General features: G+C 37.3%; 1 protein-coding gene across 2 annotated transcripts in view; it reads right to left on the bottom strand.

Annotated features, from left to right (window-relative positions):
* gyg2 (glycogenin 2) overlaps window positions 1–26,602 on the bottom strand; it is a 67,729-nt gene that overhangs the window by 19,061 nt on the left and 22,066 nt on the right. Inside the window, exons 5-8 of one of the 2 annotated variants that reach the window (XM_039743565.1) lie at window positions 26,192–26,318; window positions 24,769–24,991; window positions 22,603–22,716; window positions 32–133 (exon numbers count right to left, since the gene is read on the bottom strand). In XM_039743565.1, the coding sequence (XP_039599499.1) occupies window positions 32–133; window positions 22,603–22,716; window positions 24,769–24,991; window positions 26,192–26,318 (566 nt within the window). Of the gene's footprint in view, window positions 1–31; window positions 137–22,602; window positions 22,717–24,768; window positions 24,992–26,191; window positions 26,319–26,602 lie in introns of both variants that reach the window. The other variant, XM_039743564.1, reaches the window with a different exon arrangement.

The following is a 26,602-nucleotide window of genomic DNA, read 5'->3' as shown; positions in this document are numbered from 1 at the left end:
TTTAAAAAGTGTTATGGTTACTATAAGATACCTGCTTTTCGTCAATCCATTTGGTATGGTGTTCAGGAGAGGACGCCATCTTATCCTTGGGAAAAGTCTGAGGTGAATTCAAAGACTCTTCTTCATTTGCATTCTGCTGGAGTAAAATAAAACATAAAAAATCGCACTTATATAAAAGGTCATGATAACCAGGCATAGGTTTTGTGTGTTTGGCAGATGATTAGTTAAATAGACATGCCCTTACAGCTAAATCTTCCTTGTTAGTGTCTCTAACAGCTTTATTGCAACTTTGTGTGTGATGTGACATAACTAATAAACATCATCAAGAAAAATGCAAGAAAAAATTAAATGCTTCCCTAGAAAATTGACCTAAATTGATTTGACATTTTTGTGCAGTGTTGATCTTATCTTCATTGAACTGCAGATGATTGCTGCTGTCCTTCCGTTAGATCATTAAGGCAAAATCTTTTGAAAATCATAGATGCTTTGACTTGCACGTATGCATTTAACTCAAGACAATGAAACTCAAGCAAAACAATATGACAACAGATTTGTATTATTTTATATTTTAGCTATTTTTAAGCACTTACATTTTAATAAAATGGTGTTTTTAGGAAATGTCAATGCTATGAGCAAGTTATGACTGCTATCAATAAGCAGATACAATGGACTTCAACCAGAAAAAATGTTTCTTCAGAACAAGTTAATAAAATTCAAAAATACTTTTTTGCATTTTCATAATAAAAAATTATTGAGTTTTATGGAGTGTATTTTGTCATTTATTTACATGTTAATATGTCTCACAAGTATTTTATTTTAATGGTAGGACTCGCATATTCCACCTTCCAGTTCTTGACATTCTCACTTTCCCATAAAAAGTACTAATCAGAAACAGTTAAAGCTACAAACACCTTTCCAATTTATTTTCACAAAGCAACAAATCAATATGTGTTATTCTCATCATATTGTGGATTTCTCTCTCTCCCTGACACTGACACATCTGTTTTGAATATCAAGCACAATTACTAACTGATAAAACTCAAAATGATGTACATTCTGATTTTCATCATATAACTCTCCTTGAACTAAATTTTACAAAGCCTTCTAATGTCTTTTAAAGTATTTAGCCCCATTTACTATATAGCCTTGTAATATGTGACATTTGTAAGACAGAAAAGTAAAAAAGCCTTACCTGATGCACAATTCAGTTGTAAAAGCCACACAGAACCCTTTTGCCTGCTGCTTATATAGCTATGGTGCAAAACTAACCAGCCTTCAAATGCAAATATTTAAATTTGCATTTTTCTGGGTGGAGACTTTAATAATAACTTATAAGTATAGGCATTGGATCATGTGGGAAAAAAAGAGTTGTCTAGAAGAATGGAGTTCCTTATATAGGAGCACAAAAAATGGTAATGCAAATTCTTCAAAAGGAGAAGTATTATATAAAGACAACAGTCCTGAATGAAGAAGAGTGATGAAGAATTTGAAACTATAGTTAGTCCAGAAGTGGACATTTTTTGGATTCTTTCACCTGATAATTAGGCTTTTTAAAGAAACCAAAAAGTCAAAAGATTAGCTGGTTTACAAACAAATGACTTTAAGTTGACTTGTTTAAATAACAAAAATAAAGTAAAATTATAGTAGAAAGACAATGAAAAATACCCAGATCTATTCAGTCTTTAAATACATTGGCACATTATCACAAATAGACATAAACAAATAAAAAACACTAGACATAAGAGTACTAAATGCAATTGTACAAATTTAATCAACTTCCGTTATCGTAAAACAATGAATGAATATATACCATCTTTCACCAACCTTATTGAACCAGCCTTGTAATGCTCAAGCTATCTATAGAAATATGAATATGATAATCTGAAATTTTGGCCTTTTTTGCAAATGTTTTATTCAATTACCAATTTTTGCTAATTACTTCAAAGACATAAGAGGAAGCAAAAGATCAAATGAAGCAATGGTCAGTTTTTATATTTTCACTTTTTACATTTACAATTCACATATGATCTTCATTTTTTTATATCAAGGTGTCCAGATAAACTGACATTTAGTATTGCAGCGGTTAACTGAAAATGTAATGTAAAAGTTAATATTCATATTCATAGTGAGTGTCAAGGGTCCCAGTGGCTAAAACTGATTTCATATTTTCAGGATGAAATATAATTTGTGCTGCCATTTACTGAACAAAGTTTAGAAATGTAGTGAGCTGATGTCTATGGCTGGAAACATCTTGCAAAAGACAGTTTCCAACGCTGAATATAAAGTCAGTTGACTGCAGAACATAAACATATGGCAACACTAACTAATCAAAAGTAAATTAACCTAACACAGACAATTTTGAGGAAAATTACATCTGGAATCTGGAAGAACATGCAACCTCCACATAAACAATGACAAGGTAAATATTTGATTCCAGTTTCCTAGAGCTCATGAATATCATATATTTTAAATCAAAAGGACAGGTGCCAGGATTATTTTGAGTTTATGAACAAAACAATGTATTATGTATGCACTCATTTTCTGTTTTATTTTATTCTTTTATCCCCATTTTGTATTCTACTAATGAATATTTATTCATTACTATTGAAGAAGCACAAATATTCATCTTGTGAAACACAAAAAAGCCACAAAGACTTGAAAGCAATTCGGGGTAAGTAGGCAATATTACAATGACCAAGTTGGCTATTAATACACAACTGACTGACACAGTATTATATTTATTAAACCTTGGTTGGACCTTAATTACCTTAAACTGATATGCAAAACAAATTGATGATTTAGATTTTTTCCTTCAAAACAAGTTGTGCCGCAGTTCAAACACATGGAGCGCTTTTCTGGCTATGTCAAAAATATTGAATATTATATTGAATATAACCAAGAACAAAATGTGATTACAGCAAGAACAGAACCACCAAACACATTACCGCTTCAAGCTGGCACACTAATGAAAATTAACTGACGAAAACACTGGCCTAAACACGCTGGTTGACTAACTTCATGAAGCATCACCTAAAAAAGTTAAACAATTTAGGAAAGTAAGAATAATTTGGTATAATTACACAACACCTCACAAAATAAAATAATTAAAATAACTTGAGATGATCTGTTAGGAAAAATTAAATAAAATGCCCAAATCCAGATATTCAAAGCATTACAGGTTTATGCAGAAGACTTGAAGCTGTAATTGCTGACAAATGGGCTTCTACAAAATATAGAATTAGGGGTATGAATACTTATATGAATGAGACATTTAAGATTTAGATTTCTTTTAAAACATGTTTTAACGTTGTCTAGAATAAAAAAAGAATATTTTTTACCTTTCAGCAAAAACATACATATATGATGTGTCCCGCAATCTGCCTTTTTAGTGCAAAGGCAGAGAAAATGCCATGTAAATATTTGGCAGATCCCTACATTAACTGCAAAGGATACGCAAAAACACACAGATCTTCAGAGCAGCATAAAATTACTTTGTGCTACACTACAATATATGGAAAATAACTCACTGAAAGAATAATAAAAAATACCTTTTCATGAGGAGTAATTAAGGTTTTAATTACCTGGGATTAGTTACAGAGGAGATTGTATTCCTTTCATTTTGGCCGCACTGCCTTAGGAGTGAGATTTACTTTTTATTACTTTTTTTATATAGGCACATCTGTCTGTTACTAAACTGAATACCTTTTCTGCACTATAAATAATTTAAATAAAATTTATTCTAAAACACAAGTTATGGTAAAGAATAAATCAAACTGAATACACGATGGTGCAGAAACCTTTCCTGTAAGCAGATATGTATGATTCAGTGATCTGCTGAATCTAAATCAGGAATTTAGAGCATATCAAAAATAAGAATTTTAGCACTCCACTATCCTACCATGGCAGTGAATAACATTTATTTCAGTGTTGGTCTCTCAAGCCGCAAGGCTATCTGCAAACATTTTAAGTGCAGTAACCAGTACAAATGCTTTTGAAGCATTTTTATCAAGAAAGCAAGCAGGAATTTCCTACCAACAGAGGTATAGTAATGTGGGTCTCACATATCTCTAGACTGTGGCAGGCAGATCACATCTTCTCATGTAAATGAAAATACAAGAAATTGGGATTATTATTGTTAGCTGAGGAAATATAAGTGGTGCTTTCAGTGGATGCAAGAATGCCAAGGATGTCCCAAACAAAGGACTGCACTTTCATTGTTTCCAGATACAATGCCTATATTCCAGCATTTTGTAAGACAAGCAAAAACAGGTACAAGAAGGAATCTGGGGAGTTCATCTCCACAGACCGCTACATACAGAGAAAACATCATGGATTTTGTAATTCTTAAAATATTATTTGCAAGACTCTCAAGAAGTTTCCTGGTAGCAAATATAAAATATTTTTCAAATCATGAGGTTGTTTAAACAATCAAGTCGAAGTACATATTTATGATGGAGGACTGCATGATTTGTACATCATAAACATAATATTTTTTTCAACATACTGTACACATCACACCATAACTGACAATGCTCAAAATAGACATTAGATTCACATTAGACAGGGCCATTAATACATGTAATAATGATATAAAATGCAATATTATTTATAGATGCCCGCTCTAGGCACAGCATACCATTGAACACATTTCTTTTAAATTGCTTTAGAAGGCACACATTATATGATAACTGCCATACTAGAAAAGTAGAGCAGAGGCCTGGAAGCTGTTAACCAAATATTAGGCAATAAAAGAAAAGAAAACAATACATTACTCAAATAATGCATGTATGTGAAAAACATGGTTCCTAAAGAAGTCACCAATTTAGCATTAAGGTGAGAGAGACATATCAAAAATAATATAGGACTCCTCTGAATTACTTTTTATGTTATAATATTCATATTGAGTGATAATGCCAATGAACATGTTTTGAGAACAAGAGGACTATGAAACAAGCCACCAAATGCTGGCAATAATTTCCCCAGGAAGCACCACAAATATGAATGTATTCAATGTCTATGCTCTGAACTTCAAGGGCTATTGTAATAGAATAAAAGGTTATGCGAAAGTCGATTTAGAAAGATTTATTTGAAACATCCATGAACCTATAAATGTCATGCCCCCAAGGGTTCAGGTTTTGCAAAAAGCCATTCAACAAAGTAGTAATTATACTTTTGTTGTGTAACAATGTGTCCTTTGTATTTGGTCAAAATATAGCTTATCAACAAAAATGGCTATTTAGTCTGTTTTGGAAGATCACTTATGCCTGTCAAGTACTTCTTTCCACATTTAGAGCTCTGTCAAGCTGTCACTAAACAAAAAGTAAAAGGTAAATAGGTTATTATATGTATTTAAAATTAATGTTGGTATTGCCAGTTCCAAAAAAAAAAAATACATAAATTCTTAAGTACTAACTAATATCTGATCATGATTTTCTAAATGATTATTATTATTAATAATAGCAGTATTATCTAGCTTTAAAATCAGGTACGCCAGTGATTCTAAAATTGTGGTACACAAAATACCTGAAAGTGTTTTGTCAGTGTTTTTGAAATGGTTTGTTATGAACTTGACATGTGCATGGGGTTAAAATACACTTTTGGCTAGAAGTCCAGAAATATTCACCACACTGACAACATGAGAACTTAAGGTACTTAGATGCTTTGTTTAAAATTAATTAAAAAAGGTGTGTGTTAATTCATATAGGCTTCTTATAGATAGATAGATAGATAGATAGATAGATAGATAGATAGATAGATAGATAGATAGATAGATAGATAGATAGATAGATAGATAGATAGATAGATAGATAGATAGATAGATAGATAGATAGATAGATAGATAGATAGATACTTTATTAATCCCAAGGGGAAATTCACATAATCCAGCAGCAGTATACTGATACAAAGAAACAATATTAAATTAAATAGTAATAAAATGAAAAAAATTAAAATAAAATTAATGTTAGCATTTACTCCCGGGTGGAATTGAAGAGTCGCATAGTGTGGGGAGGAACGATCTCTCAGTCTGTCAGTGGAGCAGGACAGTGACAAAAGGCTGTCACTGAAGCTAATCCCCTGTCTGGAGATGACACTGTTAAGTGGATGCAGTGGATTCTCCATGATTGACAGGAGTTTGATTAGTGCCCATCTCTCTGCCACAGATGTTAAACTGTCCAACTTTAATCCTACAATAGAGCCTGCCTTCTTAACAAGTTTGTCCAGGCGTGAGGCGTCTTTCATCTTTATGCTGCCACCCCAGCACACCACCGCGTAGAAGAGGGCACTCGCCACAACCGTCTGGTAGAACATCTGCAGCATCTTACTGCAGATGTTGAAGGATGCCAACCTTCTCAGAAAGTATAGTCTGCTCTGACCTTTCTTACATAGAGCATCAGTATTGGCAGTCCAGTCCAATTTGTCATCCAGCTGCACTCCCAGATATTTAAGGTCTGCACCCTCTGCACACAGTCACCTCTGATGATCACAGGGTTCATGAGGGGCCTAGGGCCTCCTAAAATCCACCACCAGCTCCTTGGTCTTGCTGGTGTTAAGGTGTAAGTGGTTTGAGTCGCACCATTTAACAAAGTCTTTGATTAACTTTCTGTACTCCTCCTCCTGCCCACACCTGATGCAGCCCACAATAGCAGTGTCATCAGCGAACTTTTGCACGTGGCAGGACTCCGAGTCATATTGGAAGTCTGATGTATATAGATTGAACAGGACCGGAGAAAGTACAGTCCCTGCGGCCCTGTATTGCTGAACACAATGTCAGACCTGCAGTTCCCAAGACGCATATTGAGGTCTGTCTGTAAGATAGTCCACAATCCATGCCACCAGGTGTGAGTCTACTCCCATCTCAGTCAGCTTGTCTCTAAGGAGCAGAGGTTGGATGGTGTTGAAGGCGCTAGAGAAGTCCAAAACATAATTCTTACAGCACCACTGCCTCTGTCCAGGTGGGAGAGGGATCGTGTAGCATATAGATGATGGCATCCTCCGCTCCCACCTTCTCCTGGTATGCGAACTGCAGAGGGTCGAGGGCGTGACGGACCTGTGGCCTCAGGTGGTGAAGCAGCAGCCGCTCCATGGTCTTCATCAGATGTGACGTCAGAGCAACAGGCCGGAAGTCATTCAGCTCACTAGGACGTGATACCTTTGGGACAGGGTGATACAAGATGTTTTCCAAAGCCTTGGGACTCTCTCCTGTTCCAGGCTCAGGTTGAAGATGCGCTGTAGAGGACTCCCCAGTTCCAACGCACAGGCCTTCAGCAGTCATGGCGATACACCATCTGGACCCGCTGCTTTGCTGGCACAAAGTCTTTTCAGCTCTCTGCTCACATGGGCTGCTGTAATTGTGGGTGGGGATGTCTCACCTATGCTGGTATCAGCAGAAGGATGGTTGGAGGATGCAGTACTCTGAGGTGAGAGTGGGTTACTGTGATCAAACCTATTAAAGAAGTTGTTCATTTGGTTTGCTCTCTCCACGTCTGTCTCGATGGCGGCACCCGCTTCGAGCTGCAGCCAGTGATAATCTTCATCCCATCCCACACTTCCTTCATGCTGTTGTTCTGCAACTTCTGCTCCAGCTTTCTCCTGTACTGCTCTTTCGCCCTGAGCTGGACTCGAGTTCCTTCTGCACGCATTTGAGCTCATGCTGATCACCACCTTTAAAAGCCCTTTTCTTCTGGTTCAAAAGGCCCTTGATGTCACTTGTAACCCATGGCTTGTTGTTAGCATAGCAGCATACTGTTCTTACTGGAACTACAATGTCCATACAGAAGTTGATGTAATCAGTTGTGCATTCAACAGCCTCTTCAATGTTCTCACTATGTGACCCAAGCAATATATCCCAGTCTGTAGTTCCAAAGCAGTCTCTCAGAGCCTGCTCTGCCTCAGGGGACCACTTCCTGAATGAGCGTGTAGTTGTAGGTAGCGCCCTCACTCTTGGTTTGTATTGAGGCTGAAGCAGAACCAGGTTATGATCTGCTTTCCCAAGCGCAGGCAGCGGGTGGCGTATGCGTCTTTAACGTTTGCATACAGTAGGTTGATAGTCCTGTTTCCCGAGTGTTACAATCCACATACTGGGAGAAGGCAGGTAATGTTTTGTCCAGCGTTACATGGTTAAAGTCTCCAGCGATTAGCACAAGTGCCTCAGGGTGCTGCGTTTGTAACTTAGCAACTGTGGAATGGATGATGTCACTCGCCATCTCCGCGTTCGCTTGAGGGGGGATGTAAACAATAACAGCAATCACGTGTCCAAACTCTCTGGGCAAGTAATAGGGCGCAGACTTACGGCCAACAGTTCGATGTCCCTGCAGCAAGTGGAGATTTTAACGTTTACATGTCCTGAGTTGCACCACTTTGTATTGACATAGAGAGTGAGTCCTCCTCCTTTCTTCTTTCCGCAGGTACTTATGTCTATAAGAAAATACTTGAGTGCTCTTTTGATATTGTAAACATTCTTAGCTGCACATTAGGCAGAGCTACCTAATGATTGAAAATAAATGTTTCTCAAAAACTAGTATTTTGTCATGGGTGAAATGAATAGACAGCAAGATTACTCATGCCAGCTCCAACACATCAGAAACATTGCTTATGAATGAGGAGGGTGAGGCACTGGTTGCCACCACCAGCTCTAGTGCTGAGTATCAGTAGGCAGCAGAAAACAGCCACAAGTTCAGAATTTACTTACATCTGTATAGAGGAAATGCCATGGTCACACACACAAATAAAAGCATGAAACTAGCACATCTAAGAGGACATTTGGTAACAACATGTGTTGCTGAAGGACAAAGTTATTGATACTTTTGTAAGAACACTCAAAGATCTCAAAAAGCAAATTTCCAGTTTCTAAAGCACAGGAAATATTCTACCATGCTAACCTGTGGGTTGGTATGGAACTTAAATCCCACACTATTGGTAAAGACCTTTGTTCACCATTAGCAAAAGAGCTTACATACAATATACATGGATATAAATACTTGGGACCCCTTTCAAATAACACAGTCACTGGCAGAATAAATTAAATTGCAGATGATGTTATACTTATACTGTACTGATCAAACTAAACTATCAAACTAAAATGAACAGATGCGTTTCACTTAAGGTAAATGAGACATTGACAATCTGCCAAATTTGCTTGTTTATGTAAGGTATGAGTTTGACAGCTTGCCCCATGAGTATTTTCTGTTCTGTAAACTACTACTAACAAGAACTGCAGGAGAGAATGTTTCTGAGATTCATAATTTATTTTTCAGAAAGAATTGCAATAACTGGAAAAAATGCATTGGAGTTTGTACAGATGATGCACTGGCAATGAGAAGCTGACATAGATAAGCAAAGGTCTGATCTGTGCTGAACAAAAAAAACCTTTGTGAGACTTTTATGGCTACACTGAAATGATTGCCATATTTGAAATTCATGATCTACAGTCTGTCTGTATGTGTGCATGTTTGTGATAAAGAGTAAAACTTCAAGTACATTGATTCTTTTTTTTTTTTGGTGCTTCCAGTTGTGAAATTTGACACAAAAAAAACAGTGAGGGTCAGGTTCCATGGGTGTGGGTGTGTACAGTAGAGTAACCATGCAGTACCAGAATGTTTAATAAGGATATTGGCAAATCACCCCTGCAAGTGAATAAGCGATTAGTTTGGCTGGGTCATAATAAAGGCATCTGCACCCGCAAAACAGCCTGGGTAGGTAACAAAGGATCTAGATAGAACTAAAATTCAAAAGACACAAAGAGAAAGAAAAAGAGCAATGGGAGAAAAAAATAAAGAAAGAGAGCTTATATGAGCAAAGAGGAGAATTAGGAATGTGAGCAGGTGCTATGGATGTGAGACAAGGTGATTGAGAAGAGGTCATGCAGAGAGCGAAATGAATGGGACTCCGGATGCAGGTTGCTCCTGCTGAGCATCCAGGGAGCATGAGTGGTCAAAGGGCTTCCAGAGTTGTCCTACTGTATCCTAATGGTAATGCAGGGATGACAGAGACAGGCTTTGGGCTTTCCAATGGCTGGGACGAAAGCCATTTTAAAGGATGATCGAGCTTGCTAGTGTCTCAGCCCACTGAGGAAATCCGATGGGCGAGTAGGAAGCGAGAAAGAGGCACTGAAGGTTGCAGAAGACAGTGTCCCGATTTTAATTCCAAGTGTTAATTTTTATTTTAATTCCTTTTATGTATTATTTACTGATTCATTTGTTTTTATTGGATTTTTTTTTATTTTATTAAAGAATGCACTGCACTTTAATTATTTGGAGACTGTTATAATAAATTGCACTAAGCACTTCTGAAGCACCAGCCTTGCTTGTTTATGTGTTCTCTTTGCCCTAGCCATCCTTAGTTTCATTACTGTCAATGATCTGGGTTCAACAAAAAGTTATGCCAGCTGTGGGCAACTGGCATCAAATTATTTTTCAAAATTTTTCAGGAAAGATCCATTTACATTGATATACCTGAAGTAGAGTATGTTGTACAAAGTTTTGAAATTTCAAAATCTACCATTACAAAGCATTAAAAATGTAATCCCTGTCCATTTTAACACAGAGAAACATTATATGTGACTACAATTATGTATTAGTTTATTGTTCCAAGTAACAACAACAAAATGGTGTCAAACATAATATTAAAAATGATAACATTTTTAAATAGGGTTTCCAAACAAAAACAGATGTCAGAAACAGATTTTTCGGGTCAGAAAAGACCAGGGGCCTCATGCATAATGCCATGCGTAGAACTGTACTTACGCACAAAAAAATCCAGATTCATAAATCTGTGTGATCGCCAACTTCCACGTTCTTCCGCTACATACTGTAGATCCCGGTCAGCGTGGAAATTAACGCATGTGCACGCGCCTGCTGCCCCACCCCAACTTCTCCCAGAATTACGCCTCTTTGAATATGTAAATCAATATAAATAGCCCTTAAGCTCAAAACTAGGCAATGGCAAAGGTACGAGGAAAAATAGAAGAATTTCAGCGAATACCAAGTGGAGGCAAAGAAAAACATACTATTTGTTGGTTTAAACAGTGGTATAAACAACAAAAGGAAGTTGATCAAGTGACATAGCATGTCAGAGAAACTCAAAAGCTCAAGTTCACAAAGTCGCACAGTGCCGAAATAAAAAAATAAGTTGGCAGATATCAAAGTCGCCATGAAAAGGTGAGTAGTAGCCCACCATCTGAGTGTCATATGAAACCTTATTAGGGGACAGAGAAAAAAAAACAGGGACACAGTGGGAAAAAGGCACGAAATTTCAACTTTACTCTCTAAATTTACACTTTAATCACATAGTTTATTCTGTCATTAAAGTAGAACATCATAAACTTCATCTTAAAATCATTTAATTTACTAGTTTCTCAGATCCCATCGTAACTAAAGTAGCACGTTAAATGCTTTGTTTTGTATTTGATCTTCTATGTGCCCTATGTGTGTGAATCACTACGTGCTTCCGTTCTTTCTCTTCCTCTGACAGGACACATAATCCATTACATTCATGATATTCCTGCTCTCTGAATAATTGAAATACTGAGAAGTATACGTGATATCATTTTCATGATGATAGGAGTTAAAGCATGTTATTAAACATGGGAACACGGTGACGCAGTGATTGTTCATGTCTTACGCAAGATGCGTGCTGCGCCATGCGCGACCTTCGATGAAATGCTTTATTGCAGCAGTATTGTCTTTTTCAAACGTACTAGCCCCTTATTTCTGTCCTTACTTTTCTTTCTCCAAATAGCCAATTGCCACACAATCAGCTCTGTAATAGACGTTAAGCCATCTGTAAGCTTACAACTCTTCAAAACTTTTAAGGAACATTGAAATATCTTCGTAATGTTTAATTATTCTATCCATCTATCCTTCCAGTGTCACGCCAGCCACAGCAAGAATATAGCGCGAGGCAGGAACAAACCATGAACGAAGCTCAAATTACTCGCTAGCACAGCGGCACGTGTAGTTAAAGTTTTATCTGTATAATATAATAAATATATTTTGCTACATTTCATCTTAAAAATGATATCGTCATCATATGTAAATACGCATTTTATAAAGTGGCTCAGGTTGTGCAATATTATAACTGTATCATAAGCACAATTACCTCACTGTAAACTTGCAAGTACAAACAGTTCTACAAGGAGCACTTGATGGACTGATTGAGTGCGTGTATAGTTCTTGGGATGAAACTGTTTGTGAACCACAAGGTCCGAACAGGAAAGGCTCTGAAGCGTTTGTCAGATGAGACCAGTTAAAATAGAGAATGGCTGAGGCAGCGTGTGCTTGATGCTGCATACCGATAATTCTCTTTCTGATCAGCTGCTGTACTCCTGTGATTTACACTCAAATACAATGATATAAATACTCCGAGTGGTGCAGTGAAAGTAAATGGAAAAAGATGGTCCGCTGTGGCAACCCCTAATGGGAGCAGCTGAAAGAAGAAGAAGGTGCAGTGAGAGTAACAACGCTAAAGCAGCTATTGTATTTAGAATAGTTTGACCATTCTGTGGACCATTATATTGTTACAGGTTAATTACAATCAGATGCATTAAACTAATAAACAATATGCAGTTAATTTCAGTGTATTTATAAAGCTGCATCAGGGATGTGGATCTGAAAAAGAAAGGGAAACCACACAGGAACAGTAGCACTGCTTTGACGCTGGGTGCCGCCAGTCTGCAAAACCAAGCGCAGAACTTGCGTACGACAGGGTATGGGCTACCGTGGAAATGTACGTGGCTCTACGCCAAGTTTAGGTTTTATACATTGCGATTTGAACATGGAAACGTTGTTACCGTTTATACATGAGGCCCCAGGAAGGTCGTATTGTGGTGTACTGAGTCCACAGCTCAGATTGAAAAGGCCAGTTTTCTTTTTAAATAGATAATCACTGGGGGTGTGGTAGTGTGGCTGGAGTGGATCCTGGACGCTTCGTGATTGCAGGCAATCCTCGCTTAAGTGCACAGGTGAGGAGTCATCCGCATCCGTAATTGATGCCAGGAGCTGCTAATCGCCACACCTGATCCATGTCCCCATTATATATATATTTATATAATAGGAGCGTAAGTGTGGAAGAGTGAGGAAAGAGAAAAAGAAAAAAGGAAAAAAAAGTGAATGGAGGTTAAAGGAGAAGAAGGCAGCTGGAAGCGAGGGAGCCGGTATTTGTGCGAGAGAGAGAGCGAGCACAGACTCATGGATGTTTGCAGGTAGATGAGAAAAGCGAGCCCTAGCGGGGTGTTTGGCCGACACCCGGGGCCAATGGTAGTGGGCACTCCTGCTGAACGAGGGGAGAAGGTTGGCTCATTGCAGCAAAGGCAGCAGGAGTCGGAGATTTGGAGCGGAACCTCAGCGTGAGTGTCCTGGCTGTTGTGGGAAGCCAAGTCCCGTTCTGGTGGATGGCTGCACAAAGTCAGGGATCGGGAGGCCACCAGACCAGCCAAGTGAAGAAGGTCAGCTGCAGGTAGGGTGACTCCTCTGGTGGAGCCTGGATGGCAGAAGCAAGGGAGTCGCCAGTAGAAGGCGGCACAGGGCTTTGTTTTAAAATACTGCTTCCAGCCATTGTTTTTAACCTCATTTTTAAGGATTTATTTATGGGATTTTAACCTCCACCCTTTAACTAGTTTTATTGGATTATTTATTTGAAGCACTGCACTATTTATTTGGACATTGTTTTTGGTTTGTTTTTAATAAAAGCACTTTTTTGCACCATCCCCTTGCTTTGTTGTATCTCACTGTCCAGCTCATCGGTGACATGGGAAAAACAGAAGAATTTCAGCGAATACCAAGTGGAGGCAAAGAAAAACATACTATTTGTTGGTTTAAACAGTGGTATAAACAACAAAAGGAAGTTGATCGAGTGACATTGCGTGTCAGAGAAACTCAAAAGCTCAAGTTCAGGCTGGCGTCTCAGTCAGGCACCTCAATAATGTCACTGAAAGAGAGGCTGAAAGAGAGGAGGGCAGGAGCGTGTGGGAGCCAGTGCAACGGAAAGGAAGCAGGGAATGGAGCCCCAAGAAAAAGAGTATGTGGTCAGCATTCAAGAGGGCCTGAAGGTTGCTCCTGTTCCCTGGCTGCTCACAATACACCTGAGGAGGACCCGTGTAAGTCCAGGAAGGCAATGGGAGTCGAAGGGGTGGAGCCTTGGCAGCACTCCGTGGATTGCCATAAGATGGGTGGCTGGGACACAAGCAGGTCTGAAGGCTGTCTGCGCCTGTTGATCAACATCTCACCAGACTGCAAGATCCTATTAGGATAAGCCAGAGAGACATCAGTTTTAAAGGGAAGCCCTGGAGACTGTGAATGATTTTAACTCCATTTTAATTGATTCATTTATGGCTTGTTTTTAACCTCCACTATCATTTGGACTTTTTATTGGATTATTTATTGATTGAATTTCAATACACTGTACTTTAATTTGGAAAATTTATATTGTTCTGGATTTTTAAAAAAGTACTGCTTCACTTATGGCCTAACCCGTGTTTTATGTGAGAGTCCTCATTGGCCAAGGTCATCCCTTGGTTACATCATTGGCGGTACCATGTTCAAGAGACTACTGAAAGGACCTGGCAGCGTAAGGGCAACCTGCACCATCACAGGACTCCACACAGATGTGCAAAAACTCCAGATGCTCAAGACTTTTATAAAACGATAAAGATGATTGTGCACAAAAAGTGAACACAAGGGCTGATACAGCGGAACTGAGGGTTAGTTGGACTTAAGTATGCATGCTGTTTGTGTGCATGTTTTGCCAGACACTGCTGCATGCAAGAATTTTAAATGTTCTTATGTGAGAATATTTTGATGTTTTTAAATAATTTTGCACTGCCGTGAGTCAAAACTGTGGATGTCAGGCCTGAGGAAAAGGCAACCCAACTGCATATACCATTTCATTGATCTACACAGTATTCTGAATTTTGTCTAGAGTTACTTAAGTACTTTTAAAAAAAATGAAAGATTTGTTTTGACCATAAAAAGACATTAGCACTGGAGCCTATCCTGGATGATGGAGCAGAAACAAAGTATTGACAAGACACTCTTAGTCACATTTCCATACAAAAAAGGGACCAATTCAAAATCAGAAATTAACATACAGTATGTCACATGTTTTAGACATGGGAGGAAAACTAGAACACCCACAAAATCCCCACACAGATAATCTACAAGGAAAATGTGCACTATTGTCTTAAATTTAGCTTGTCACGGACATGTGCCTGCAACTGTGAACTTAATAAATGGGGTTAGGAAAATAGACACTTTTTAATTAATATAAACATTTGTGTTCAAAACATATACATGGCACAAATTAAATGGATATCTGTAACTGATGACTCATTATAAGTATGGAAACCTCCACCTAGGCAGTAATGAATGGTCTTTTTATTTTTTGCTTGAAGAGAGATGAACATTTCACACTATAGACACAAATCACTTGCATTGTCTGCTTAAGTGGATTACTGGACAGACAATAGGAATTAGCGTTGTAAATGCCAGCTGTGGTCCCTGAAGGCTTCTTTAGGATTTTATTCTTCCTTTAGTTAAGCATATAAGACTGACCTTTATAAACACAAGATATCCTTTGGATCCACTGACAATTTTCAATCTGCTTTCCGAAAAACCCCCACTTTTTAATGTTTCATTCCACAAGGGAATAATATATTGTTCTGATTGCAAGATATTTTACAATTATGAAATATTTTATGATTTAGTTTAGATATCAGGCTTCACTGTTTTGGTATTTAAAGCTGAGAAAAAAATACAGGCAAGCTGAATGGAACACATCTAGTGACTGCATGACTGAATATAACAAGACCCTTTGGGTTAACTACAATGGCTTCCAATTATGCACTGAATTATATTATAAACTAACACCACATCATTTCCAACATTAAGTCTTGTGCTGCATACTCTCTGAGAAACCCAAAAAATATATGCTGGCCGTCTCACTATCACAAGGTTCCACTTGTCTGATCTATTTGATGTGCAAGGTTCCACTTCTCTGTTCTATTTGATCTTAGTTTGAAAAGGACTGTGATAATACTATCGATGAGAGGCTTTGCAGCTTCACCATCTGAGGCCAAAGGTCTGCCATGCCCTCGACCCTCTGCAGTTCGCATACCAGGAGAAGGTGAGAGCGGAGGATGCCATCATCTACTGTATATGCTACACCGATCCCTCTCCCACTTGGACAGAGGCAGTGGTGCTGTTAGAATTAAGTTTTTGGACTTCTCTAGCACCTTCAACACCATCCAACCTCTACTCCTTAGGGACAAGCTGGCAGAGATGGGAGTAGATTCACACCTGGTGGCATGGATCGTGGACTATCTTACAGACAGGCTTCAGTATGTGCTTCTCGGGAACTGCAGGTCTGACATTGTGTTCAGCAACACAGGGGCACCGCAAGGGACTGTACTTTCTCCAGTCCTGTTCAGCCTATATACATCAGACTTCCAATATGACTCGGAGTCCTGCCATGTGCAAAGGTTTGCTGATGACACTGCTATTGTGGGCTGCATTAGGAGTGGGCAGGAGGAGAAGTATAGGAAGCTAATCAAAGACTTTGTTAAATGGTGTGACTCAAACCGCTTACACCTGAACACCAGCAAGACCAAGGAACTGGTAGTGGATTTTAGGAGGCCCAGGCCCCTCATGGACCCTGTGATCATCAGAGGTGACTGTGTGCAGAGGGTGCAAACCTATAAATACTTGGGAGTGCTGCTGGATGATAAATTGGACTGGACTGCCAATACTGATGCTCTGTGTAAGAAAGGTCAGAGCGGACTATACTTCCTTAGAAGGTTGGCGTCCTTCAACATCTGCAATAAGATGCTGCAGATGTTCTACCAGACGGTTGTGGCGAGTGCCCTCTTCTATGCTGTGGTGTGCTGGGGAGGCAGCATAAAGATGAAGAATGCCTCACACCTGGACAAAATTGTTAGGAAGGCAGGCTCTACTCTAGGAATGAAGCTGGACAATTTAACATCTGTGGCAGAGCGACGGGCACTGAGCAAGATCCTGTCAATCATGGAGAATCCACTGCATCCACTGAACAGTGTCATCTCCAGGCAGAGGAGTAGCTTCAGTGACAGACTGCTGTCACTGTCCTGCTCCACCGACAGGCTGAGGAGATCGTTCCTCCCCCACACTATGCGACTCTTCAATTCCACCCAGGTAAATGCTAACATTATTCAAAGTTATTGTCTGTTTTTGCATGCATTTTTTATTACTCTTTAATTAAATTTTTTTTTTGTATCAGTATACTGCTGCTGGATTATGTGAATTTCTCCTTGGGATTAATAAAGTATCTATCTATCTATATTGGTAAAATATCCAATGGTTTGAAATAAATATTATATAAACATAAAGTTTAGGTTATGTACTAAACGAATCCAGTTCTAGTCATAATATCCTTTGTAGTATATAGTATATATGTATATGTCTATACTGTACTGTTTTTCACTATGTACATTAGGTTTTTCTTCTGCTACTCTTTTTCTTTCTTTCTTTCTCTTTCTTTCTTTCTTTCTTTCTTTTATTGTCTTATTGACTATATACTTCCCTACCCCACAGAATAGTGGCATAAGAATTTCACTACAGTATGCTCTCTCAGTGTATGTGACAATCAAGATCTAATCTAATCTATTAAGTCAAATGAAACAGACTGTAACTATATACTTACTCATTTTTTTCAGAATTACCTAGTTATATGTAATGGATATAATGGATTAATTTTACTGAAGCATCCAAACTGTCTACAGAAGAGACTAAGTACCCTAATAGGAGGTGAAAAGACTGGCCTGTTGAAACAAAGAAAAACGTTTCCCATAGTTATTCTAAGATTTAATTTTTAGATTTGATATACTCTGTTAATCCCTGAGGGAAAACAGTTTTTTCACATAAACTTTAGGGGGTTCAAAATGCCAGGTTAGCGATTGTACAATAGACCAATTTTCTGGTTAAGGGCTCCAGGGCCTAGAGTAAGATCCCTTCTGGCAGTACTTGGAATTGAACCAGGAATCTTCCAGATACCACCATACATCCTTAGCCGCAGAGACACCACTCCATCTTCAATATAAATATTTTTGGTGCAAAGTCAACATATCCTGCAGTGGGCTAACGCCCTGCCCGGGGTTTGTTTCCTGCATTGCACCCTGAGTTGGCTGGGATTGGCCCCAGCAGACCCCCGTGACCCTGTAGTTAGGATATAGCGGGTTGGATAATGGATGGAGTCAACACATCTCTTGACCCAAAAGGAAACACTGCTTATTGTCAAACATTGTTGTAAAAGCATCATGCTGAATGACTTCCCTCTGAATGATGCAATTTTACTTGCACACTGTAGGTAACAATATCTTATTAAAATTATAAAAGGTTTAACCTAGTGTGTCTTGATTTCAGGCTTTATATTAGCAAAAACTGAAATTTTATTTAGTATTCCATTAAGCCAGAAAAGCAGAGAATATCATCCAAATAAACCCAAAATTCTAACCAAACATTACAGTTAAAATATAGGCAAAAATCTTAAGTCCCTAAAGTGCTGATGCTGTGAACAGCAGGCCACCCACATTAAATATGGGGAGTCAACACAACAGCAACAGTTCAAAAATATATAAAGTGGCGGTACCTGCAACCCAAAATGATAAACAGAATGGTGATGTGTTAATACCACAAAAATAACAATAGAAATTAAGAGCATAATTATGGAATAATTCGTAAAGCGATCTTAATAATGTGCCCAACTAGATTCTACCCTTACCAGAACTTTTAAACAGTAACACATAATACATTAACCAACTTTTAAAAAATGTAAAAAAACATTCATTCAACAAGTTGCATAAAGTACAAAGAAAATTAAAAACACGGTAATAAATACAAGAAAAGTAAAACTACATAGGCAGCAAAATTGTTTTTTGTAGACAGGATACTCCAAATCTGTTTTAAAAAAATTGCCAAACTGAAACGTTTATATGCTTATAGCAAATATGCAAATTAACTAACCAACATTTTTTTTTACAATTTTAAAAGCTTGAATTAAATGGTGGATTTGAAGGGCATAGTTCAAATAACCAAAATGGAGTGAATAAAAACAGAAGGTGGGAGAAAAAGGTTTATAGAACCAACAGGGTGCCATTGCATATACAGAACATGGTCTTTTACTAGACTGGAAACTGGAGTTCTCAGTAACAGACTTGAAAAGTTCTTGTTTGAGATAGAGTGGGCCAAAGGCTAATTTTATTTGTTATATAGAACATGCTATCTCTCTCTATATAAAATCCAACGTCTGTCTGTCTGTTTGTCCACTTTCACAAGAGAACTACTAAACTAGTCACACCTGAAAAGACAGCTAAAAAATCTTCTAGTACTGTTATACTAGTGGAAGACCTAAAGAGTGTCTGATCTTAAGAGAACATGCCGGAGAGCTGAGCGTAAATGGAGAAAAACTAAACTGACTGTCAATTATGAAACATTGAGGGTTAAAATAACAGAATACAACATAGTCTGTCTTGAGAGGCACTGTTATTTCTCTAGAATTATAAATAATGCTAGTAATCCCAGAGTCTTATTCTCTATGACTGATCGTCTGCTAAATCCAGGTAACTCAATGGAATACCTCCAAAATACTTCCAGTGAAACTTGTGAGGCTTTTGCTGTATTTTTTAATCCAAAAATTAATGATATTAGAAATAATATAGTACATCTCCCCAATACTGAACCACTTAAACCCTGGTACTCCATTTTAAACAAATTAAATTCTTTCACCAGGATAGATTTACATGATTTATATAAAATAATTTCTCAACTGAGACCCTCCACCTGCATCCTCGACCCAATACCAACAAGTTTTTTCAAATAAGTATCGTTTGTGCTAATTGATAGTATTCTTGACATTGTAAACGCGTCATTAGATACGGGGGTCTTCCCAGACTGTCATAAGACTGCTGTAGTTAAACCCCTGATCAAGAAAAATAATCTTGAGTCCTCTGCTTTAGAAAAGTTTAGACCTACTTCTAACCTGCCTTTCTTTAGTAAAACTCTAGAGAAGGCAGTCATTAATGAAGACAGCTTAATGACCACCTCAAAAAACATGCTATTCTTGATAAGTTTCAGTGGGGTTTTAGAACAAATCACAGTACAGAAACTGCACTCGTTAAAGTAGTAAATGACTTGCGGGTAAATGCAGACAGAGGCCGTTTATCTGTTCTCATCCTCTTAGATCTGAGTGCCGTATTCGATACCATCGATCACAATATTTTTAGAAATCGCCTTAGTCAATGAGTGGGCCTCTCTGGCAGTGTCTTAAATTGGTTTGAATCCTACCTGGCAGGTAGAAAATTCTTTGTAAGTTGTGGTAATTACACTTCAAAGACAGATGATATTCTATATGGTGTTCCAGAAGGCTCTATCCTGGGTCCTCTGCTCTTTTCGATTTACATGCTTCCGTTAGGTCAGATTATCATGGGGCATAACGTGAGCTACCATAGCTATGCTGATGACACACAACTGTACTTATCAATAGCACCTGATGACCCCGACTCTCTTGATTTACTGACACAATGTCTTATTTGTGTTTCTGAATGGATGAGTAGTGATTTTCTCAAACTAAATAAAGAGTAAACAGAAATGTTAGTGATTGAAAATAATGGATATAATGAGGTTATTAGACATAAACTTCATGCATTAGGATTAAAAGTCAAAACGGAGGTAAGGAATTTAGGGGGTAACTATTGACTCTGACCTGAATTTTTAAATCACATATTAATCAGATTACTAGGACAACATTTTTCCACTTAAGAAATATAACAAAAGTTAGACCCCTTATAACATTGCAAGATGCTGAGAAATTAATCCATGCTTTTGTTTCAGTCGACTAGATTACTGTAACGCTCTCCTCTCAGGACTACTCAAAAAAGACATCAATCGACTGCAAATAGTGTAGAATGCAGCTGCTAGAATCTTAACTAGAAAAAGAAAATCAGAGCACATCTCTCCAGTTTTGATGTCACTACATTGGTTACCTGTGTCATTTAGAATTGACTTTAAAATCCTGATTATAGTTTACAAAGCCTTAAATAATCTTGCTCCATTTTATATTTCAGGATGTCTTACACCTTACACTCCAAATCGTAACCTTAGATCTTCAAATGAGTGTCTGCTTAGAATTCCAAAGGCTAAACTTAAAAGAAGTGGTGAGGTGGCCTTCTGCTGTTATGCACCTAAAATCTGGAATAGCTTGCCAATAAGAATTTGCCAGGCTAATACAGTGGAGCACTTTAGAACACTGCTGAAAACACAATACTTTAACATGGCTTTCTCATAGCTTCATCGTAGTTTAATCCTGATGCTCTGTATATTCAATTACAGTAATTATCATGATTATTCATGGTGGCTCCAAAATCCGTACTAACCCCTATACTTTCTCTTCTGTTCTTTTTCCAGTTTTCTGGGGAGGTGAACTGCGCCACCACCACCTGATCAAAGCACTGTGATGGATTAAAGGCCAGAAGTCCACATGACCATCATCATCAAATTCTTCCATTAGAACCCTGAATACCATGAGGACTGATTGAGGTCATTTATGTTAGGTAGAATGCCTAGAGGGGGCTGGACGGTCTTGTGGCCTGGAACCCTTGCAGATTTTATTTTTTTCTCCAGCCATCTGGAGTTTTTTATTTGTTTTTTCTGTTCTCCCTGGCCATCGGACCTTACCTTTTTCTATGTTAATTAGTGTTCCCTTATTCTAATTTGTATTTATTTTGTCTTTTTTCTCTTTCTTCATCATGTAAACCACTTTGAGCTGCATAATTTTTATGAAAATGTGCTATATAAATAAATGTTGTTGTTGTTGTAACACATTTAGATTGTGTTTTTTCCTATAATTTGCTTGATTATTCTGGTTGATTTTGCGACTTCTCGCATTGCGCTAAGTATCATAGTTTGATTGCAGGAGTGATTTATTTGTGCTAATCCGAGACAGACGTAGGGAGCTTGGCAGGACCCTTCTCACTCATGCGCCAGCCTCCGTTCAAGTCAGTGTACCTCTCGCCACGTTTTAGAGTTGAACTTTGCCTTCGCCTAGTTAGCGAAACCTGTTTGTTTATTGATTTTTAAAGTTTGCCCTGTTTCACTGCTATACAGGCGCAGCCGCAGGGGACAGCTAGTTTTTTATCAATACATGTTTGGCTTCATATGCAGTATTTAATGTGAATCATGAATATCAACACTCTGTTGATATGAATGTAAAAAAAAGTCAACTACATAATAATTGTTAAAATGCACAATAACAAATATCAATCAGGTCATCAGATTTGTCCTTTTGACAACATATATTAGTAATCAAACAAAAAGTAGCCATTTCTAGTATTGAAAAATGATTTCAGACCTCATAGAAATTGACGTAAAAGTCCAGTAGCACTGTTGTTTCAATTACTAACCAGAGGCTAAATTGGTATAAGACGTGTTTATGTACTGTTTGTATGTTGTAATATTTAGGCAACAAAACCATGCATTTATACATATATTCATCTAAAATTTCAGATAAAGTCATAAGGCAATATATCTAATATTTAGCAAAATATCCAATGCACAGTTCACTGAATTATACAATAAAACTTACATTTTCTTCTATTGGTGTCACTACTAGAGAAGAGGCCTGCCGTGGTGAAAGTGAATTTTCAGTTACGGAAGGCAAATCCTCTGTCTTTATCTCTTCAGTAATTTCTTTTTGATTCTAAACAAAATGATAAAAAATACTTTATTGTTAATTAAGTAAATGAGAATTATTTTAAGCTGTTATCTGTTCAGGATGAAGAAACCAATTTTATCGCTATATAAAATTTTGTTTTTGTCTTATTATTTTATGGAGAATGGAGATAACAACATTCCTAATAAAACTGGGATTAACACTAAACAGTAGCAAACAATATCAAAATATCTATAATAAAAATCCCATATCACTCATGTCTCAAAATCCACATATTAGGTATTCAGTTCTGTGTTTTGTTCTCTTCCAGCTTCTCCACAAAACCAATTGCAACACATAAAATGTCTCAGTGAAAGTACAGCTAGCTACAACCTTACAACAATAAGTTTTCCAAGCTTTTAAAGAGCACAGATGAATCATTAATTTATACATTTGTAGTTATTAAGAGTTTAATTTATTAAAATGAACTTAACACTTTATCCACAAAATGTAACAAAATGAATGCTTTATTACATTTCATCATGGAAATATTTGAATTTCAACATAAATCTTAATATTCTAAGTGGTCAGAGAGCTGTAATAATTTGAATTTAAGATATTCTTTGCAATGACCACTGTTTGTGGCTATGATCAGTACATGAAGAAGCCCATTTAAGAAGCACATAGCGATTAATCACTCGGTCTAGGAGCACGTAAATTACAAAAGATTTAACGTGCCACATTAGTTATGATGGGGTTTGAGAAACACTCCTAAATTATGAATCAATCCTGCAATGGAGTTTAGGATGTTTTTAGCATTACAATGCTTTTAGGAAATACACCCCAGACCAATAACTGGAGAATGCATCAAACTACGCTAATAACGAAGCTAACATGACAATACAAATAAAGCATAACTATTTATTTATTGAATGTAAATGGTCTCTTTTGATTATACATTGCTAAGTTTCTTATTTTAAAACTGACAATCCATAATTTTAATGCATGCACAACCTTTAATAAGTGATTTTTTAATAAGAAACCTAGATGATAAGAAGAGTGCACTGTCCATGTCTTTATAATTCTCAAAGAAAAGTCAGAGTACAGAATCTTCCAGTTAATTAGTGCCCATTTTGGATGGTCTAAGACAGTCCTTCTCAAGGGCAGCTTTCGAGGCCCACTGGTGTTGCAGCGTTTTGTTTCAACCAATTTCACAAGTCATTCAGTTTTTTCCACAATTATCTCATTGTCTTATCTTCTTCTTATTCACATTCAGAGAACACAGTAGTGTGAGATTTACATTTCTGAGAAACACAGTTATGTTTGCATGTTTGCCATCATGTTACAAGCTCTCGTTTGTCATTTTACCATTGCATTAAATGCTATCTGTTGTCACTTTCCTCACTTTTATTTTCTGTGGAGTCTACATCCTTAATTGTATCCTAACAATGACAATTAATGGTGAGCGGAGTTTGCAAATGACACTGAATGCTCAAAGGCTACATGTTTGCGATAGTACTTAGCACTCTAGTGGATATGACTAAGTAACAGCTTAAATAACCAGAACACCTGGAAAACTGGAATGAAAATGAATATGATGAAAATCTTTAGGTCCAAGATAAAAAATTACATTATTTCCATGTAACATACATAAATGTTTGCTACATTCCAATAAAACTCTAGTAAACCCAATTTTGGAAATTTTTGGATTGAAATTAAAACACAGAATAACAGCTTGCTTAGTTAAACTGTGAGTGCAACAGAAAGCAGCTGTTTGTTGGGATGAAAACAACCATGATGGGTTCCAAGGGCTGAAATAGACAAACACTGGTCTAAGATATTAATGAAGGTACTTCTGAGTCAAAACCAAACAATTGTATGCTGTAGCGCTGACATCATTCTGCTTAAGAATTAAAAATTTCCTCCTTGAATAACTGTATGTTACATATTCTTAAGAAGTACCTAGCACCTTAATTATGCCATATTCTCTTGGAAATTGTGTTTTTTATACTTATATTTTGTTTGCCAGCTCATTCATATAATTAAGATGTACTATAAATCACAGTAAAATTCCCTGAGTCTCCTATGAAATTCCATTACCTTTTGCTTTGAAAAATTTGATAACTTGACTTCTTCGTGTTTCATCACTGCAGGCACAACGCAAGAACTGTAAACTTCCCACCAAAGATTAACAAACTGTGGATCATGATGCCCAGTTGGTGAGTCAAGTTCCTGATAAGCATTTCTGCTTTGTGGGTTATATTTATAACTCCAAGGTTTCACTGCTCCAAGAAAATGGACAATTTTTGCTTCATGGCCAAATCTAAAAGGAAGAAGAAAATAAAGAATAAGACAGCTCTGTGTTCAAGATTTAATTAGAACATAGGGTTCATTTGACAAAATTCTTTGTTTAAAGTGCTTTTTGTTTGCTCAAAATAAATAGAACATTAAAGTAAATTGAGAACTGGATACTGTGCAAAGTTAAACTTCCACATTACAAAAAAGCCATATAAGCGATGTCCTGGAAAGAGTGATATTTATGATTCATGGACAGAAAGGAATAAACTGTGAGGAATGATTAATCTAGTTGAACTTATGAAAAGGATATGTACAGTGGATCCCAGCTATTGCTTTACAAAGTATTCAGCAACAAGAGCGCATGGGAACCTAAGAACATATTTTGGGATATGGTATATGGGAGGAAAACCAGAATACCCCGAGTAAAGCCCATGAGGGGAGAACATGCAAAATTGACTCAGAAAATGACCCAGAATGAAATTCAACTGAGGATACTGAATCCCCCTACCTACACTCAATACACAGTTTAAATTATCGCCAACACAATAAGAGGAAAGACAGAATAAATATGGGCAGGTAAAATATTAAAGTATGAAAATTAAACAGACTTTTTCAGTTTCTTGTGGCCATGAACAAGAGAAAATATTCCGAGTTTAGAACTGCTCTACTGAAGTAAACAGATTTTCAATCTGGAAGTTCATTTACCTATGGACCCCTGTGCACTTTTAGGTCAAGCTTACTAGATGTGTGTCAGGCTCATTTGTTTTATTTTTTCACCTCACTGTGCCATTATTATGGCAGTTGTAATGCAGCTAAACCTGGGTAATAGAGAATTAGTTGGTTTTGAATTTTTCATTTGTGTTTGCTTTTTAAAATTGCTAATAAATATCTTACCATAGATCATATTCTGCGGTGGGCTGGCGCCCTGCCCGGGGTTTGTTTCCTGCCTTGTGCCCTATGTTGGCTGGGATTGGCTCCAGCAGACACCTGTGACCCTGTAGTTAGGATATAGCGGGTTGGATAATTGATGGATGGATAGATCATACAGTATTTGTGGATACTAAACTGGTAAAGTTGTGATTTAAAGTGTAATGTATAAGACACCTTTTGTGACAACAGCTGCAAACCTTATACTAGTGTGAATATGAAGTGATGTAAAATATAGAGTTCTAGTAGATTTGATACTAAAAGTAGTAGAACAGAAATTTGATACACTTGTACTTACTGTCTGAATGCAGGAAGATAGGTGTATGTAGAACTTGTGTTCAGATTGTACAAGAAAGGCAGATGTTTATCGATATCCTTTACTGCCCAGTTATGAAAAAATGAGTTTAACAGTCCTTGGTCTCCTCCTTTATAAAAAAAAATATATAGAGAGAGAGTATATAATTAAACTTGTTTCATCCCCAGACACTGGAACTGTATTCAGCCTTATTTTCTAATTCAGATAACATTAATACAGTAAAACTTTGAGAGCTAATAGAAACAAGACTTGTTAAGTGATCTCTTGACCACATTCAACAGCTATTGAGGTCTAAATTTAAACTTTTACCATGGCCGTTGTCTGCTTTACATGTGCAACAAAGAATCCACTGTCTAAAATGATTGTTCATTAAGAGAAGCATGTTCTAGCCAA

Source organism: Polypterus senegalus, chromosome 2, assembly GCF_016835505.1.
Source record: "Polypterus senegalus isolate Bchr_013 chromosome 2, ASM1683550v1, whole genome shotgun sequence".
Lineage (NCBI taxonomy): Eukaryota > Metazoa > Chordata > Cladistia > Polypteriformes > Polypteridae > Polypterus > Polypterus senegalus.
Note: the sequence above shows the minus strand (reverse complement) of the source record. Positions and strands in the feature narration are given on the sequence as shown.